The sequence below is a fragment of the Nicotiana sylvestris genome, chromosome 1 (assembly GCF_000393655.2).
Source record: "Nicotiana sylvestris chromosome 1, ASM39365v2, whole genome shotgun sequence".
In the NCBI taxonomy this organism is placed as follows: domain Eukaryota; kingdom Viridiplantae; phylum Streptophyta; class Magnoliopsida; order Solanales; family Solanaceae; genus Nicotiana; species Nicotiana sylvestris.
The window spans coordinates 115,652,282-115,667,478 of NC_091057.1; the positions used below are offsets into that span (position 1 = coordinate 115,652,282).

Genomic DNA, 15,197 nt, shown 5'->3' on the forward strand with positions numbered 1-15,197 from the left:
ACGAGCTTATGAAGGGTTGAGTTTAATCACACTATGGTATTAAGGCAGTGATAGAGTATATGCACTATGAGTTATTGTGTGTTTTGATCTATGACTTTGAGCCAAGTGGGGAAGTCTACTATTGATTAGGTGATTGCACAGTTATGTGCTATGTTGGTTCCAGTCTGAGTTGTATTGGTGAGTTAGTTATGACTTACAGAGGTTGAGATCGATGATGGCTTGAGTAAAAGGAATTTCAATAAAGGTTATATTATGCTTTATGAGTGTATGAGAATCATGGAATGACTTGAGTTATTGGTGAAGGATGTAAGGCGCATAGAACAGGAAGTTGCTTGGTTGCATTAGGGTGAGGTTACATCTGTAGTGTCAGAATGCTAATGGAACACAGGTCGTCCGATTCATTTGATCGGTCTAATTGCGGTTTCAGTAGAGTGGATATCTCTCGAGAATGGTTCTAATGGGTTTAAGATTTTACATGTAATAATTGGAGATTTTCAAGTTGTATATTTGGCTAGAAACTGATTTTTTCATTGGAGGGTATCAAGACTCATGGTATTTCTATATCGTCATGGGATTCTATATATCAGTATCAGGAAGGTGAAGATAACGACTTTGGGATCGCAAGAAATCCCTTCAGGGTAGGTATTTTGAATTGTGGTGTTATAGTAAGAAGGAATATCAAGTTGAAGGTAAATCAGAAGGAACTTGGATAGATGGGATATTTAGGTAGTAGGCCGGATCGACATGGTAAGGTTATGATTAGTTCTTTGGGTGATTATGAGGTAATGATTTTCCATAGGTGTTTCGTAGCAATGCTCTTAGGTTTTGATGGCTTGTGTAGCTTAGTTGACTTACAAAGAGTCAGTCCTGATGGTTTGGTTTTGTGCAAAGGGGATTCGGAGAGTTCTTGATGATTTCTACCACGGTTTGGAGGTGTATATTTTCTACTGGCATGAGAAGCATGGGATGTATAGTGATTTTCTTCTAGATGGGATAAAATGGGAGAGTCTTGGCTAGTTGAGTACGTAGTTGCTTGTGGTTCAGAATGGATATGAAGTTCTTATGTTTATCCTATGAAGGTATAGTATATGCGGTATGTTGTGTAGGATTGAGATTTGCATGTGTAAGGTCGCGGTTCAGTTCTGAAAGGAATGTCATAAATTCTTAGACATCATGGGCAGTTTCTGATTACTAGGTAAATAATATTACTAACTGGTATGGCTTGATGAGGGTATACGTTTCAGAAAGAGGGGCAATGTGATTGAGTTGATGATACTTCATTAGTATTACAGCACTCTCTGGTTGGATCGACTGTTGATATTCGAGTTTGCTTGGTGGCACAGAAGAGTTATAGGAGTACCTCTCATGGGATGATTGTGTATTAGAGGTGTATTGTATATTTGGATGGTGGAGTTGGGATCAGATATGGTGATTCGCGTGCTGAATGGATTTGGAGACTGGAGTTCTCATAGACAGCTTAGGTCGTGGTTGTGGATCGCATGTATCGGCCTTGTGTGGTGGCTATCAGGGGTTTGGAGAACCAATGGGATCCTTTATTGCTTGGTATGTTAGATTTTGGATGTGATATTGGGAAAAGACTGGTTGTCTTAGTGTTGTGTTATTCTAGGTTGTTGCACTAAGATGGCGACGTTGGCTATGCTGGGAATGCCACGGATTCAGTGGCGAGGTTCGACGAATTATGTTTCTAGTAGGGTGGTTCCATTTTTTTTAAGACCCAGCGGATGGATGGGAAGGGTTTTCTTTCTTATTTGGCCTTCGTGATGGATGTCAATGCAGAGACTCCTACCACTGAATCAGTTCTAGTGGCGAGGGATTTTTTGGATGTGTTTTGTGCTACCAGGCATGTTGCCGAGTAGGGTTGTTGATTTCGGTATTGATTTGGAGTCGGGCACCTATCGTATGGCATCGGTGGAGTTAAAGGAGTTGAAGCAGCAGCTTCAGGAACTCCTTGATAAGGGGTTCATTGATAGGCTAATATAGATGTGTGTTCTAACTCGAGTCAGCTTGGTTGACTCCGAGTTGTATTGTTGAGGGATGTGTTGATTCGATTATTATTGAGCTTGTTAGTGATATGGGTAGATCTATAAGTTACCTTTCCGTGTTGCAAGGCATTGGGATTTGTTGGTTATAGGCACATGTGGTGCGGTTTTATTGGGGTCTCTTAGTGGAATTCGAGCGGGAAGAGTATTGGGTATTTCTCGGCGGATGGCGCATCGGTTGTGTCCTTTCGGGTTTGTGTAATGTTATGTCAATTGCTTCGCGATGGTTATGATGATTTGCTTTGGTTGTAGAAATCAAATTGCGCATGTTGTTGATTATGAGCATAGTGACTTGAGGTGTTTCATGTGGACCAGTGTTTGGATAAGGGCGTGTATTCCAGCGAAGTTACATGGACTATGACCCTTCGGGTTAGATTCGTGTGTTCTATTTCTACGATGTGTGACGGGTTCTCAACATTGTGTGTGGTAGTACTAGTGAGCTTGCGGTACAGCTCCCTTATTTGAGTCATGATTTGAGTATGTTCGGATTGTTGCTTATTGGCGCGCGGATTGCACGAGTTGTGGCTTTAGTTTGTACTGATGTGTCATGCCACTAGAGTAGTTGTGTTGGATTAGATGAGACCGTTGGGATCTAGAATGAATACAAACGGATTCAGTTTCAGCGTGTTGGAAGGATAATATCGATGTTCGGCTCAGAAATTTTCTATGGTCCAGGACAAAGGAGGAGTGGCTTCTCGAATGGTTGATCTGGGAAATGGTTATGACTTTCTACGTGTTTCATTCATCATTGGCAGTATATGAAATTGTTGGAATGAGACTTTAATTGATAAGAGGTTATTATCGGTATTCAGTTTTTGTGTGCAGCTGTCGTGATTTGAAGTTATCGCTACAAGTGTCTGAGTTACGCGGTATATTTTGTGATTGCATCTAGGGCTGCAGGTAGGGTTTGTTACAGCTTGTTCAGGTGTTTTCAGACTATAGATGTGAGATTCTGATCTTGTAGATGATTTCAGAAGTGGAAATATGGTTCTAAGGTTTATGGGCTAGGTTGGATTGCAAAATTTAAGTTACATTGTGTTATCGGACCTATATGAGATACGGTGACGAGGGATCACCCCCGGGTATGTGCATGGTAAGGTTACATAGCGATTTGATGGGTTTCGAAACAACTCTGGGCACGTTTGAGGACGAACGTATGTTTAAGTGGGGGAGGATGTAACGACCCGACCGGTCATTTTGGGCTTTTGCACTTTGATCGCCAGTTCTCTAGCATGACTAGCTCCGTCTGATGTATTATGACCTATATAAATCGTCGGTTTTGGTTTTCAGGGTAATCGGAATGAATTTGGAAGAACAATTCTCAATTTGAAGCATAAAATTTGAACGGTTTGACCAAGTTTTGACTTGTTAGTATATGATCTCGGATTGGAATTTTTTTGATTTGGTTAGCTCCGTTAGGTGATTTGGGACTTAGGAGCGTGATCGGAATATATTTTGGAGGTCCGTGGAAGGTTTAGGCTTGAATTGGCAAAATTGTGATTTTGGTGTTTTCCGGTTGATAGGTGAGATTTTAATATAGGGGTCAGAATGGAATTTTGAAAGTTGGAGTAGGTCATGTGTGCAAAATTTCAGGTCATTCGGGCGAGGTTTGATAGACTTTTTGATCGAAAGCGAAATTTGGAAGTTTCTAGAATTCTTAGGCTTGAATCCGATCCAAATTTGGTGTTTTGATGTTATTTTGAGCATCCCGAAGGTTGGAACAAGTTTTAATGATGTTATGGAATATGTTGGCATGTTTGGTTGAGGTCTTGAGGGCCTCGGGTGAGTTTTGGGTGGTTAAACCGAACAAATTCTTGTTTTGAAAGTTGCAGATTTCTTCAGATTAATGTTGCAGAGTTTTTCTCTTCGTGTTCACGATAGGGCCCTCGCGTTCGCGAAGAGATGTTGAGTGAGGCAGGCCAGTTACCCTTCGCGTATGCGATGTTGGTCCCGCATTCACGAAGGTTGAATCTGATTGAGCATCGCGTTCGCGACAGAAGAAACATGTTCACTTAGGCTAAGCTGAGTAAGGCATCGCGTTCGCAAGGGTAGTGTTCACGTTCGCGTAAGAGGAAACTTGAGTTGTGAATTATTTGTGCTTCGCGAACGCGAGGCTTTGACTGCATTCGTGAAGAAGGAATTTTTGGCCTGGGCAGAATGTTTAAATAGGCCATGTGTCGCGATTTTTGGTCTATCTTTCACCATTTATGAGCGATTTTGGAACTTTTTGAGGAGGATTGAAGAGGGAATCAAAGGGGAACACTTGGAGGTAAGATTTTTTAACTTGATACTCAATCCTATGTTGATTCTTACTTGTTTAAACATGAAATTTGTGGAATTTAAAGCCTAAAATTGGGAAATTAGGGCTTGAAATTATAGAGTGTAAATTGGGGATTTAAGGGGCCATTTGAGGTTCGATTTTGATGTCCTTGGTATGTACGAACTCGTGAGAGGGTAAGCATTCTATTGGTGTGATTTTTATCAGATTCCGAGACGTGGGCCCGGGGGGCAGGTTTGGTCAATTCGGGATTTTTGGTATAAATTGGATATTTTTGAGTGGGCTTTGTCCCCTTAGCATATTTTGATGGTATGAATCTGCTTTTGGCTAGATTTGGAGAATTCGGAGGCCAAGTCGAGAGGCAAAGGCATCGCGGGCTAGAGTTTGGGCCGGATTAAGATAAGTAATGATTGTAAATGTTAGTCTTGAGGGTATAAAATCCCGGATTTCACATCATTGTGCTATATTGAGATGACACACACGCTAGATGACGAGCGTGGGGTCGTACACTGTTGGGGATTGAGACTTAGTCCATCCCGAATGACTATTTTACTGCGTATTTGATTGAAAACTATTTGCTATCATCATGTTTTGGGCTGGGTGCCATATTTGGGCCTCGTGCCAACTATTTGGACCCTTAGGGGATTTTTACTGATATCTCCTCACTGTTTTGATTTTATATATGTGCTCAGTCATGCTATATTATACTGTTTTCATAACTCAGCCATGTTTACTCTATTTTAACTCTTTAAATGATATTTTTGGGCTGAGCATCATATTTTACTGTTGCTCGAGTGGCATGAGAGATTTCTGACTGAATGAGGCCGAGGGCCTATGTTGTGAGGATATTATGGGATTGGGTTGCACGCCGCAGTAGTGTGGTACTGATTTATGAGTATGAGGCCAAGGAACTGATTTGTTACTCCACGAGGTGGCTTGATATAAGGCCGAGGGCCTGTTTTATTATGCCATGAGATGGCTTGATATTGCACTTGGGTCGTAAGGGGGCCCTCCCGGAGTCTGTACACCCCCAGTAAGTGCGGGTACCCAGTGTGAGTGATATGTTGTAGCTCGAGGGGCTGTTGTTGTTTCATATTGAAGCACGAGGGGCTGTTCTTGATCCATGATTGCCCGAGGGGCGGTTCTTGATTCATGTTATGCCCGAGGGGCTGATTACGAGTGATTATGAGGTAGCCTGAGCGGTTGGTTCTATTAATATTATGCTCAAGGGGCGGTTTATGGTACATGTTTTTCCCGAGAGGCTATTTATATTTCCATCATTTTTTACTCACTATTTTTATCACTCGTTTGAATCTATTGAAAGTTGTTTTAAAAGGTTTTACTGAAACTGAGCTTGATTTTTACAAAGTAAATGATTTCTTTACTCTTTTGGAAATATACTGCAATTGTTGTAGCGTTATGATATGACTTACGTGTTTTCTTACTGCTCAGCTTTCATTTACCTTTATTACTTACTGAGTTGGAGTACTTACATTACTCCATGCACCTTGTGTGCATATTCAGGTATTTCTGAACCCGGTAGCGGGTGTTGATTGCTTAGTGGAAGAGTCATCGGAGTTAGCAAGGTAGCTGCCCGACGTTCGCAGCACTGCTTTTCTCCCTCTTGTTTTCATTAGACTGTATTTAGTACTTTTTCAGACTTTTTGTTGTAATCAGACCTTAGTAAATGCTCGTGACTTGTGACACCCTGATGTCGGGCTTGTATATTATTTTCGCATTGTTCATTTAGACTTACATTATGAAACATTTGTTTAATTAAAGGCTTAGAAATGATTCTTAATGATTAATGGTTGATTTGGGAGTTGTGTCGGCTGGCCTAGTTTCAGGATAGGCGCCATCACGATAGGGTCGGTTTTAGGGTCGTGACAATCCTGAACAAGTATGGTCCGGTTGCCTTTCCTCCACCGGGAATGAAATACTGAGTCTCTGAATTATACACTGAGTAGGCCTCTTTTCAGGTCATTCCCTGCCCCGGCATATTGGTAAGTATCTTACTATTACATCAATACTGGGCGATAGAAATGCACGAATCGTCATAACATTGATGCCAAATCTTGAAACCTTAGGTAATACTGATACTGAGCTGAAACGATAGAATGGCCTTCTACAAGGTGACGACAATAGCCCAAACAACTATGCAGGGAGAAATATCCCGCACCATATCGGTAGTACTATTACAAATCCTCAATTCCCGATTTATAATAAGTGCTTCCCATCTCATAAGATTAAGTAGGAAGGAAACAAGGGCATAGCCTCAAAGGAATCAAACCACACGATGAGGAATCAAGAAGGAAAGTGCTCCTAACAGCCCTGTAGCCTCTCGAAGAAAAGTACAGATGTCTCCGTACTGATTTGCAATACTCTACTAAACTCACTCGTGACTCGTGAGACCTAAGGGAACCTAGTGCTCTGATGCCATGTTGTCACAACCCAAAATCCACTAAGGGCCGTGATGGCGCCAAACACACTATCAGATAAGCCAACCATATATACTTAATTTAAATCCTTGTTTAAATAACTGTGAAAACTATGATTTTTCCTTCAATTTGGATAGTAAAATATAATCTTTACAAAATAAATAAAAGAATATTTAGAACTTAATACAGAATACCCCATAACCATCCCAGAACCGGGTGTCACAAGTGCATGAGCAATTTCTAAGAAATAATGTAATACAACAACTGTCCAGAATACAATTGGACAGAAAAGAAAACACAGTACAATACTCTGGAAGGGACTCTGCTGGCTACGGATCGTCAAGAGAGGTGCAACTCGCCTTAGTCCACGTATCAACCATGCCGCAGTGCCAAACTAGGCCACTAGACTTACATGCGCCTATGCAACAAAAATGCACTACAAGTGTAGTATGAGTATGAAAACAACATGTAACAAGTGAGTATCCCGTCTAATCTCGAAGAAGTAGAGACGAGAGGTCGACTTCGACACTTACTAGTGGTTCAATAATAATATATAAATAAAGCGAATGATCATGGATTTATTAAAACGGTAGTAAACTTAAGTAAGTCAAGAAACAAATAAACATCCCTTTTAATATTTAGAAGTCTCCAAATTCATAATCTATTATTTATCAATTTATCTCATACAAGGGAGGCAATATCAATTTATAAATCTCAAGCAAGCATTACAAGCATGGCAAATCATGTCGAGGTCGTACGGTCCGATCCAACTATAGTTAAATTGTGCACTGCTAGAGGGTCGAATGGTGTGAACCATAGATGCATCTATTACCCTGCTCGCGAATCATACATGCGACGCGGTCAAATATAAATAAACAGTCACTTTGCTCGTGAATCATACATGCGATGCAGGTACACATAGAAACACGCATTCAAACAGTCAATCAAGACTTCATCAGGAAAAAAAACAATTACCAAAAGAAATAGCAATTCTCTTTAACGGTCAAGAAAATGATGTTTAATTCTTTTAGAATTTCATTTACCAATTCAATATGATTTAAGCATTTTAAATTGACAACAAGATTCCAAATATCACAGGTAGAGCATGTTTTTGGGTCCTAGACTACCCAGACTTATGCATAATAGTAGCTACGCACGGACTCTCGTCACCTTGTACGTACGTAGCCCCTACAAATAGGAGCACATATCCAATTAATTCACCTATGGGGACAATTCCCTCTTACAAGGTTAGAAATGAGACTCACCTCGCTCCGAAGTTCCATCACCGGCATTTCACGCCCTTCTGAAGATTTAAATTGATGCACAATGCTCCAAAACTAGCCAATAATTATGTAAACGCATTAATATATGTCAATTACTCATTCTAATCCAATTTATAACAATTCCTAACCACAATCAAAAAGTTGACAATTTTTTAGGTTTTCCATCAAACCCCAAGTTTCCCACAAGTTTTCATGCTCAAATCCATGTACAATCATGTATTTAACTTAAAAGTAGCATAAACCACTTACTGCATGCTTGGTGGTGAAAATTGCACTTCAAAGTTGCTCCAAAATCGGCTCCAATGGAAGAAATAGGGTTGAAATGAACCCAACCCCCGATTTAAAAGAACCTCACTGCCTCCAGCATTTTCGCACCTGCGGTTACTTGACCGCTTCTGCGATTCCGCAGGTGCGACCCACAATCCTCTTCTGCGGTCCTCCTCCAGGCCCTCAAATCCCGCATTTGCGCCCTTCCTCCCACAGATACCATACACTTTTGCGGTAAGATGACCGTATCTGCAGTCCCAGCTTAGCCCAGCCACTCTCGCTTTTACGGCTCCGCACTTGCGGCCAAGACCTCGCAGGTTCAGTTACACCAGATGACAACAGGCTTCAGCTCTTCCTCCCTACTCCAATTCGATCCGTTAACAGCCCAAAATCCACTCGAGGCCCTCGGAACCCTGACCAATCATACCAACCGGTCCCAAACCATAATGCGGACCTGCTCGAGGCCTCAAATCACATCAAACAAAGCCAAAATCGTGAATCACACCCCAATTCGAGCTTTATGAACTTTAGAACTTCAAACTACTACATTCGATGCCGAAACCTATCAAATCACCTTCGATTGACCTCAAATTTTGCACACAAGTCATATTTGACATTGCAGACCTACCCCAACTTTCGGAATTGGAATCAGAATCTGACCCCGATATCAAAAATTCCACTTCTGGTCAAACTTCTCAGAAACCATTAAATTTCTATTTTAGCCAAATGACTCCAAAATGACCTACGGACCTCCAAATTCACTTCTGATCATGCTCCCAATACCAAAATCACCGTATGGATATATTCACAGTCTTGGAATCCCAAACGGACATTGATAATATTGAAATGCACTTCAACCCAAACTTATGAAATTCTCTCAAAAATGCTAACTTCCACAATAGGTGCCGGACCATTTCCGGGTCTTCCAAAACCCGATCCGGGCATACGTCCAAATACGAAATCATCATATGAACCTATTGGAATCTTTAGAACCCAATTCCAATGTCTTTTACTCAAAAATCCAATCTTAGTCAATTATTTCAACTTAAAACTTCCGAAATGAGAATTCTCTTTCCAAATCAACTCCGAACTTCCCAACATTCAATTCCGACCATGCGTACATGTCATAATACCTGAAGTGAAGCTTCTCCTGGCCTCAAATTGTCGATCGACGTACTAGAGCTTAAAACGACCGGTCGGGTTGTTACATTATAACTCCCGAGTAGACCAGACATTGGGGGCACCTCTAGTTTTGAAAGGTCTAGACGCCAAAAAGTTCATATAAAAACCATTCCCCTCGAGTGCGGCTTCGATGCCCATTCTCAAGAAGTTTCGCATGCCCAATATACAAAACTATAATGGGACAACTTACCCTAACGAGCACATAACTTCATACACTTGTGGGATTAAAGGAAATAATTTGAATGATGACGAAATCGAGTCAGTTTTGTTGAAACATTTCGGGGAAATACTATCAAAGGGAGCCATAATTTGGTATAACAACTTAGCTCCTAACTCCATTGACTCATTTTCTATGTTTGAAGATGCCTTTGTGAAAGCACACGCCAAGTCCATAAAGGTGTCCACGAGAAAATCAGACGTCTTCAAAATAAAATAAAGGAACGACGAGATGCTAAGGGAGTTCGTGTCACAGTTTCAAATGGAAAGATGGAATTACCACCGGTCTCCGATGACTGGTCACTACAGGCCTTTATGCAGGGTCTGAATGAAAGGAGCTCGATCGCGTCTGGGCAGTTAAAGCAGAACTTGATTGAATATTCATCTGTGACGTGGTCGAATGTGCACAATCGTTATCAATCAAATATCAGGGTCGAGGACGACCAATTGGGAGCCCCCTCGGGTTCAGTCCTTGAGGGACAGAGACCGGGAATCAAGATTCAACAAAGAATGGTATCATCCATATACCGATCGAAGAAACAACGACCTAAGCCGCAACACTCCTCGGGGCGATCAAAGAAACGATCAAGGTCAAAGTTCTCAAGGACTCATGAGTAAAAGTGGGTTCGATAAACACACTGACCCCGATGAGGCCCCTCGGTTATCGGAATAGAAGTTCATCATAGATGTATCGAGGATTGTCTCAGCTATTGGGAGAATAAAAGACACTAGTGGCCCAGACCTATACAGACAGATCCTTATCAAAGAAACCCAAACTTGATGTGCAAATATCATGGCACACATGGTCATCGCCAGAAGATTGCAGAAAGCTAAGGGAAGAAGTGGCTCATTTGTTCAATGAGGGCCACATTTTAGAATTCCTAACTGATCGGGATAAGATTCACTTTAGGAAGATAGATGCAAGGAAAAATGAACAAGAAGAACCACAACATGTAATCCACATGATCATTGGCGGAGTCGATGTCCCTCAATGACCTATGTTCAAGTGCAACAAATTATCAATCACTAGAGAAAAACAGACTCGGAGCTATGTGCCCGAGGACGTCTTATCATTCTATGACGAGGAAGCAGAAGGCATATCTCAATGTTACAACTACATTGTGGTAATCTCTATCCTTTTGAATAAAATTCACGTTAAACATGTTTTAGTAGATCTAGGTAGCTCAGCAAATATAATCAAATCGAGGGTCGTGGAACAACTCGGTCTACAAGATCAGATTGTGCATGCATCTTGGGCCCTGAATGGCTTAAACATGGCAAGCGAAACAACAAAGGGAGAAATTATCTTGCCAATAAACATAGTCGGGACCATACAAGATACAAAGTTCCATGTCATCGAAGGTGACATGAGGTATAACGCATTCCTCGGGAGACCATGGATACACACCATGAGGGCATGCCTTCAACTCTTCACCAGATGATGAAGTTCCCAACAGAGGAAGGAGTAAAAACAATCTACGGGATGCAACATGCTGTAAAGGAGATGTTTGCAACCGAGTAAGTAGTGCCGAATCCAGAGCCTTAGACCTCAGAGAAGTCGAACACTAAAGCTAAGTAGGCTGCTAGATAGCAATTACACCTTCCAGCCTCGATGGAGTCATAGCAACTGGTACTCGAAGACAAAGATGAGGATTTCCTTACTCCTCGAACCTTCGTCATTCCCAAAGAATCTGATGCAACCAAATCAACTATCGAGGAGCTGGAGTAGGTCATTTTGATCAAGTACATGCCCGAGAGAAAGGTATACTTGGGAACAGGATTAACCCCCGAACTCAAGATAAAACTCATTCAATTTCTTATTGATAATATGGATTGCTTTGCTTGGTCCCAATTAGATAGGACCGGGATTCCACCAGAAATCACCACACATCGACAAAGAACCGATCCTAGGTTAAAACCGGTAGAGCAAAAAAGGAGGCCTCAGTCCGAGGTAAAGCATGCTTTTATAAAGGACGAGGTAACCAAACTTCTTAAAATAGGATCTATTCGGGAGGTAAAGTACCCCGAGTGGCTAGCCAATGTAGTTGTAGTTCCAACAAAGGAAACAAACTTAGAATGTGTGTAGATTATAAGGACTTGAACAAGGCATGTTCAAAATATTCTTTCCCCTTGCCAAACATCGATCGAATGATCGACACCATGGCTGGCCACGAGGAAGCAGATGGCATATCTTAGTGTCACAACGACACCATGGTAATATCTAACCTTTTGAATAAAATTCAAGATAAACATGTTTTAGTAGATCCAGGTAGCTCAGCAAATATAATCAAATCGAGGGTCGTGGAACAACTCGGTCTACAAGATCAAATTGTGCGTGCATCTTGGGTCATGAATGGCTTAAACATGGCAAGCGAAACAACAAAGGGAGAAATTATCTTGCCAATAAACATAGTCGGGACCATACAAGATACAAAGTTCCATGTCATCTATGACATGAGGTATAATGCATTCCTCGGGAGACCATGAATACACAACATGAGGGCATTGCCTTCAACTCTTCACCAGATGAGGAAGTTCCCAACAGAGGAAGGAGTAAAAACAATCTACGGGAAGCAACATGCTGTAAAGGAGATGTTTGCAACCGAGCAAGTAGTGTCGAATCCAGAGCCTTCGACCTCAGAGAAGTCGAACACTAAAGATAAGTAGGTTGCCAGGTAGCAATTACAGCCTCCAGCCTCGATGGAGTCATAGCAATAGGTACTCGAACACAAAGATGAGGATTTCCTTACTCCTTGAACCTTTGTCATTCCCAAAGAATCTAATGCAACCAAATCAACTATCGAGGAGCTGGAGTACATCATTTTGATCAAGTACATGCCCGAGAGAAATGTATACTTGGGAACGGGATTAACCCCCGAACTCAAGATAAAACTCATTCAATTTCTTATTGATAATATGGATTGCTTTGCTTGGTCCCACTTAGATAGGACCGGAATTCCACCGGAAATCACCACACATCGACAAAGCGCCGATCTCAGGTTCAAACCGGTAGAGCAAAAAAGGAGGCCTCAGTCCGAGGTAAAGCATGCTTTCATAAAGGACGAGGTAACCAAACTTCTTAAAATAGGATCTATTAGGGAGGTAAAGTACCTTGAGTGGCTAACCAACGTAGTTATAGTTCCAACAAAGGAAACAAACTTAGAATGTGTGTAGATTATAAGGACTTGAACAAGGCATGTTCAAAATATTCTTTCCCCTTGTCAAACATTGATCGAATGATCGACACCACGGCTGGCCACGAGGAAGCAGAAGGCATATCTCAGTGTCACAACGACACCGTGGTAATCTCTATCCTTTTGAATAAAATTCAAGTTAAACGTGTTTTAGTAGATCTAGGTAGCTCAGCAAATATAATCAAATTGAGGGTTGTGGAACAACTCGGTCTACAAGATCAGATTGTGCATGCATCTTGGGTCCTGAATGGCTTAAACATGGCAAGCGAAACAACAAAAGGAGAAATTATCTTGCCAATAAACATAGTCGGGACCATACAAGATACAAAGTTCCATGTCATCGAAGATGACATGAGGTATAACGCATTCCTCGAGAGACCATGGATACACAACATGAGGGTAGTGCCTTCAACTCTTCACCAGATAATGAAGTTCCCAACAGAGGAAGGAGTTAAAACAATCTACGGGAAGCAACATGCTGTAAAAGAGATGTTTGCAACCGAGAAAGTAGTGCCGAATCCAGAGCCTTCGACCTCAGAGAAGTTGAACACTAAAGATAAGTAGGCTACCAGATAGCAATTACAGTCTCCAGTCTCGATGAAGTCATAGCAACAGGTACTCGAAGACAAAGATGAGGATTTCCTTACTCCTCGAACCTTCGTCATTCCCAAAGAATCTGATGCAACCAAATCAACTATTGAGGAGTTGGAGTAGGTCATTTTGATCAAGTACATGCCCGAGAGAAAGGTATACTTGGGAACGGGATTAACCCCCGACCTCAAGATAAAACTCATTCAATTTCTTATTGATAATATTGATTGCTTTGCTTGGTCCCACTTAGGACCGGGATTCCACCGGAAATCACCACATATCGACAAAGCACCGATCCCAGGTTCAAACCGATAGAGCAAAAAAGGAGGCCTCAGTCCGAGGTAATGCATGCTTTCGTAAAGGACGAGGTAACCAAACTTTTTAAAATAGGGTCTATTTGGGAGGTAAATTACCCCGAGTGGCTAGCAAATGTAGTTGTAGTTCCAACAAAGGAAACAAACTTAGAATGTGTGTAGATTATAAGGACTTGAACAAGGCATGTTCAAAATATTCTTTCCCCTTGCCAAACGTCGATCGAATGATCGATACCACGGCTGGCCACGAGGAAGCAGAAGGCATATCTCAGTGTCACAATGACACCGTGGTAATCTCTATCCTTTTGAATAAAATTCAAGTTAAACGTGTTTTAGTAGATCCAGGTAGCTCAGCAAATATAATCAAATCGAGGGTCGTGGAACAACTCGGTCTACAAGATCAGATTGTGCATGCATCTTGGGTCCTGAATGGCTTAAACATGGCAAGAGAAACAACAAATGGAGAAATTATCTCGCCAATAAACATAGTCAGGACCATACAAGATACAAAGTTCCATGTCATCGAAGATGACATGAGGTATAACGCATTCCTCGGGAGACCATGGATACACAACATGAGGGCGGTGCCTTCAACTCTTCACCAGATGATGAAGTTCCCAACAGAGGAAGGAGTAAAAACAATCTACGGGAAGCAACATATTGTAAAGGAGATGTTTGCAACCGAGCAAGTAGTGTCGAATCCAAAGCCTTCGACCTTAGAGAAGTAGAACACTAAAGATAAGCAGGCTTCTAGATAGCAATTACAACCTCCAACCTCGATAGAGTCATAACAACAGGTACTCGAAGACAAAGATGAGGATTTCCTTACTCCTCGAACCTTCGTCATTCCCAAAGAATCTGATGCAACCAACTATCGAGGAGCTGGAGTAGGTAATTTTGATCAAGTACACGCCCGAGAGAAAGGTATACTTTGGAACGGGATTAACCCCCGAACTCAAGATAAAACTCATTCAATTTCTTATTGATAATATAGATTGCTTTGCTTGGTCCCACTTAGATAGGACCGAGATTCCACCAGAAATCACATCGACAAAGCACCGATCCCAGGTTCAAACCGGTAGAGCAAAAAAGGAGGCCTCATTCCGAGGTAAAGCATGCTTTCGTAAAGGACGAGGTAACCAAACTTCTTAAAATAGGATCTATTCGGGAGGTAAAGTACCCCAAGTGGCTAGCCAACGTAGTTGTAGTTCCAACAAATGAAACAAACTTAGAATGTGTGTAGATTATAAGGACTTGAACAAGGCATGTTCAAAATATTATTTCCCCTTGCCAAACGTCGATCAAATGATCGACACCACGGCTGGCCACGAGATCCTAACTTTTCTCGATGCCTACTATGGGTACAATCATATT

General features: G+C 41.6%; 2 protein-coding genes across 2 annotated transcripts; both read left to right on the forward strand.

The window, feature by feature from the left end:
• The first annotated feature begins 12,888 nt into the window (after positions 1–12,888).
• LOC138873622 (uncharacterized) lies at positions 12,889–13,482 on the forward strand. Its single transcript, XM_070152096.1, has one exon. The coding sequence runs from the start codon at positions 12,889–12,891 to the stop codon at positions 13,480–13,482; it is 594 nt and encodes a 197-aa protein (XP_070008197.1).
• A 493-nt stretch (positions 13,483–13,975) lies between these two features.
• On the forward strand, positions 13,976–14,551 carry LOC138873626 (uncharacterized). The gene has a single exon (XM_070152102.1). The coding sequence runs from the start codon at positions 13,976–13,978 to the stop codon at positions 14,549–14,551; it is 576 nt and encodes a 191-aa protein (XP_070008203.1).
• The last annotated feature ends 646 nt before the right edge of the window (positions 14,552–15,197 follow it).